This window comes from Microtus ochrogaster, chromosome 10 (assembly GCF_000317375.1).
Source record: "Microtus ochrogaster isolate Prairie Vole_2 chromosome 10, MicOch1.0, whole genome shotgun sequence".
NCBI lineage: Eukaryota > Metazoa > Chordata > Mammalia > Rodentia > Cricetidae > Microtus > Microtus ochrogaster.
The window spans coordinates 35,409,917-35,414,742 of record NC_022016.1 but is presented as its reverse complement, the minus strand read 5'-3'; the positions used below and the strand labels follow the sequence as shown (position 1 = coordinate 35,414,742).

Genomic DNA, 4,826 nt, shown 5'->3' with positions numbered 1-4,826 from the left:
AAAAAAAAAAAAAACTGTCAGACAGGCACATAAAACTATCCCGGAGTTTAACTGACAAAACCACACATGTATACCAAAGTCCATAGGACTACTAAGTAGAATAAGAGCTGGTCCCTAAACATACAAATATGTATGTCAAGATATACAGAGGCTAGCCGGGTGGTGGTGGCACATGTCTTTAATTCCAGCACTCGAGTGGGGGGCCAGGTAGAGACAGACAGATCTGTGTGAGTTCAAGGCCAGCCTAGTCTACAGAATGAGTTCCAGGACAGGAGCCAACAGAGAAACCTAGTCTCAAAAAATAAATAATACACACACAGAGGCACTAGGCCAAGTGGTGCAACCTGTAATCCCAGCCCTTGAGAAGCTAAGACAAATTCCAGGCCAGCCTGGGCTACAGAACAGAACCCCATCTCAGACACATATATAGAAAGCCAGACATGGTGGTGCATGCCTGTAATCCCAGTACTTGGGTGGCAGCTCTCTGTGAGTTCAAAGTCAGACTGATCTACAAAGTGAGTTCCAGGACAGCCAAGGCTGTATAGAGAGACCCTCTCTCAAAACAACAACCAAAAGGTACAGAGAGGGAGTCGGGAGTGTGTAGTTCAGTGGCTGAGCACTTGCCTCGTACGCATGAGGCCTCAGGTTCTAGCCACATTAAAAAAAATACAAATAGAGGAAGAAAGATGAACGCAAATGAAGAAAAACACAGATGTGTGCACAAATGAATACACTTGGAATCCCACTGTATGTACAGAAAATATCTGGAAGGCTGTGCCAGGAGTATGAATCTGGATTCTAACAGACTGAGCATATACATGGTTGAAGCCACAATCAAGAGGATTTCCACAGTTACAATTCCCTGAGCACACACACACACAGCCCGAGAGGATCTGCTACACAATAATCGCCAAAGCAAACAGGAGATGGAGTTGACAGAGCGCATAGTTGACACGACACACAGACCACTAGAGTCAGCAATCACACGTTTAGAGCTAGATAGAGCCCAGCAGCCTGATGGACCCTGATTAGTTAAACAGGGAAAATGAGAGTAGCCAAGTGTCAAACACATATGGTTGGGATCAATTGCAGCATACAGGACCCAGCTGTTAGCCATCACATGGCTGACCAGAGAGAATCAGCCAGGACAGCAGTCAAATCCAGAGTCCACATCTACTCCATCTGTATGGTCACACACACATATGGTCAGCATCAGCATACACCAGGCATACAGAGACCGCTGCCAGCCAGAATCAGCCTGAAGAAGTCTCAGAATCAGCGTATGGTCTACCATAGTCCTGTGGAGAGTTATAGTCACATTTAATATTGACTCCTAATACACGGGCATCATAGTCTCGGTTAAACTGAAACAGAGCCCCTGGGAGCCAGGAAGACAGAGTTGGAGATGATTGCTGGGCTCACCAGGTAGAGTCCCGGTCAGCCAGGGAGATTTTGTGTACTCACCCCTCAGGGTCCATGTGCAGGAAGGTGCCAATAACCAGAGGGAGTTCAGATTTGATGATGAATAGGTAACTGGACATTGCTGGTGCAGATAGAGACTATTTAATCAGGATTCCCACCCCCCGCCTCCGACCACCCAGAGAAAAGCCCACCTCATTCCACCCTCTTCCCCCTAGTTGACCCTCCCCAAGTCTCACCCCCAACATTGTGCAGACAGATGATGACGGCCACCACAACTTTCCCAGCAGGCCCGAATGCCCTCTGTCCCAGCTGCTCATAGGCTCGGATGCCTGCGAAGGGGAAGGCAGGAAAGAACAGCCTGTGAATTTGGGGAAGCCAGGCTAGGTGAGGGAGGTGTGCTTTGGCTGTGACTGACAGAGGATTCAGGTGAGGACTGTGCAGCTTAGGGTAGAATTTCTGAGTAGAATCCAGCAGGTGGTATCTGAGGCCAGGGAGACATTAAAAGCCGAGAGTGAAGTGTTGGGGTTTTGGAGGCAGACTATGAACTAAGACCATGGAGGGAGAGAATCCTGGAACCATGGACATCAGGGGTCTGAGGATTTCAGTAGTGGTTTCCAGGTTAAGAGGACGCAAAGACTGATAAAAGTTAGAGGTGGAATTGGAATAGTCTACGAGTGTCCTGGTGAGGAAGGTCCGAGGTCAGACTACGGGATGGGTGTTAGGGATTGGAACCTGATGATCTAGGAGCCCAGATAAAGACTGAGGGCTAGGGTTGAATATGGAATCTGTCACATGGGAAGTTGAGTGTGGGAATTGGGGTGCTGAGTTTGGGGTCTGAGGTCAGAGTAGCCGTGCCTAGAGTCAGATTTGAATTGCAATCAAACAGTAGGAAGTAGATCTGGGTCTGGAGCTCAAGATCTGAGCTGAGGTCTGGATTGGAAGCTGGAGTCTGAGGTCCAGAGAGGATGAGATGAAGATGGGGTTCTAGGACGGGAGTCTCACCGACAACACTGGCACAGGTCAGCAGGAGGTGGATCGAGTAGGAGGACAGGAGGGCGATGCACAGCAGCAAGGCCCTGCAAGAGGGGGCAGAGCTCAGACTTGGCCCAGGCCTCCCATTTTGCCTGCCACACCACTGACCACCCCCCAAAGGCTACCTATAGACTCACAGAAAGAAGATGATTCCCGTGTGGGCCATGGCATAAGCCAGCCCCAGGATGCCGCTCCCCATGATGGCGTTGCTGAGGTTGAACACGGACATTCCAAATGATGTCTTCCCCTCAAACTGTTGGCAAGGGGCAAAGTCCAGCACACATCGGGGAGGGGGGGGAAATGGGACAAGAGACTAGAGCTGGATCCATGGAAGGAAGGGCAGGAAGATTAAGACAGCTGAGAAGGGAGACATCCAGGAGGAGTGATGGGAAGCAAGAGGAAGCTGAAAGAGAAAGAGAGTTTATGGGAAGAAACTGGAAACATAGCTTCCAAAAGGAAATGTAAGAGAAAGACTGGAGGGAGCAGCTGGAAAAGCAAGGGGGCTGTCGGGGAGGAACTGGAGATAAGAAACAAAAGGAAAGAAGAGGGGGAACAGTAGGGGGCACAAAGCCAAAGAGAATATTTAGGGAGAGCAGTCAGTAGGCAGGGGCAATAGGTGGGAAGGGAAAAGGTAGGCAACAGAGAGAGTAGAGCGGGAGTACTTGGGGAAAGGGAGTATCTGGAGATGGCAGCGACTAAGAAGCCAATAGCTGGGGCAGGGAGATAGCTAGGCAGGAGAGCAGCTAGGGAGGAGGAGTTGGAATGAAGATAGCGGAGGTGAGACTTCAACAGATCCTGTGGGCTTACTTACATCCATGAACTGGACAGGTTTCCTCCCAGGAGCGGTACCATGGGTGGCCAGGAAGCCCTCACGTTCCTGCCTGTAGCTGGATAGATGGGGCAGGAAACCAGAGGCTCATGAAAAGGTAACCCCGACCTCTCCCCACAAACCTCCTTGGAGTCCTCCACTCACCCCTCAGCACCCGCAGAGAGGGCTCCGTTCATCTTTGGATCCTGCATTTCCATCCTGCTGGCAAAGAAATGGGATAGGAGGGTCAGGAATGGAGCAAAAGGGACTAGAAAGTGAGGAGGGTTAGAGGAAGGGGAGAGGAGACCGACAGATGTAAAGGCAGAGCAATTGGCCAGAGAGACAAACCGGAACAGAGAGAAATGAGGGGCAAAGGAGAAAATGGAGAGTTGAGAAAGGTAGGAGAGAGAGAAAGAGAGATGAAGATCAGGGGAGGAGAAACGAAAACAACCTCTCAGAAAGACCCGGGGGAAAGAAGGCAAAGAGAGATAAATAGAGGGAGGGAGAGACACGGAAAGATACAGAGAGACCCACCCCACAGCACATGAAATGGCCATTTGGAGTAGGAAATAGACTTTTCCTCCCACAAGGCGAACTCTGTCTCTCACGGTGTCTGCCTTTTTCTGTCTCTCTCTGTCCCTGATCTCCCGCCCCCACCTCCCTCCGGCTGGCTCTTAGCAGGGACACGTGTCACCTGTCTGCCCCACCCCTCCTAGCGCCGCCCTGCCCCCCAGCCTAGAGACCCCAGCCCCAATGCTGCAAACTGCTTTTAATTGCAGTTCTAAACATCTTCGCCAGAGACTGCAAATTGAAGTGCCCCTCTTCCTGGGACAGAAATGACTGACCCATATGCAAGTGTGGCTGGGTGCTGGAGCGCTTTCAGTCCTCAGGACTACAAAGAAAAAAAACTGACCCAGGGACTCCCATTGAACTTCCCTTCTAGGTTCTAGAGGAATTTTCTATGACCCCCCCCCCCCCCCCGTCAATTCTTAAACTCTCTTCTCCTGGAAGAAATAGTTTGGGAGACATTTCCAGACTTGGAACACTTTCTGGGCTTGGAGTACTTCAGAAACCAGTAAGACTTTAAATATTTCCCCCTCCTGATAACGAGCTGCCAACAAGACCCAAGTCCCCCTTCCAAGTCCTCACGTGTTTCTCAAGGTGAGAGTGGCTTTGCAATCTCCATGTGAACCTGGAAAGTCTGTCTTTTTTTAATTAGCATTTATGAATTGTAGAAAATAGTGGCTTTCATGATGACATTTCATATATGTTTGAAATACGCTTTGATCGTCTTCATTCCTCTATTGCCATATCCTGCCCTGCTTCCCACTGTTTTCCTTCCTCTACCTCCAAGCCCTCCTTCTGCTTTCATGTATTATCTCTACTGTTTTCCTCTTTGCTTTATTATTGTTACATGTATACATACATATATAAATACAACCTGCTGGGTCTCTTTAGTGTGGCTTGAATGTATATGTTTTCAGGACCCCCGGTATTGCATAATGAGTTGGGGAGCTCATCCCTGAGGATGACTGATTCTCCCTCTTTCAACAGTCACTAACTG

General features: G+C 49.5%; 1 protein-coding gene across 1 annotated transcript in view; it reads right to left on the bottom strand.

The window, feature by feature from the left end:
• The window catches only part of Slc38a5 (solute carrier family 38 member 5), a 9,324-nt gene extending 5,460 nt beyond the window's left edge, over window positions 1–3,864 (bottom strand). The window contains exons 1-7 of the mRNA XM_005352830.3: window positions 3,797–3,864; window positions 3,428–3,481; window positions 3,266–3,341; window positions 2,592–2,707; window positions 2,425–2,498; window positions 1,659–1,751; window positions 1,465–1,543 (exon numbers count right to left, since the gene is read on the bottom strand). Coding sequence (XP_005352887.1) covers window positions 1,465–1,543; window positions 1,659–1,751; window positions 2,425–2,498; window positions 2,592–2,707; window positions 3,266–3,341; window positions 3,428–3,481; window positions 3,797–3,819 — 515 coding nt within the window. The 5' untranslated portion in view covers window positions 3,820–3,864. The remainder of the gene's footprint in view (window positions 1–1,464; window positions 1,544–1,658; window positions 1,752–2,424; window positions 2,499–2,591; window positions 2,708–3,265; window positions 3,342–3,427; window positions 3,482–3,796) is intronic.
• Between the last annotated feature and the right edge of the window lie 962 nt (window positions 3,865–4,826).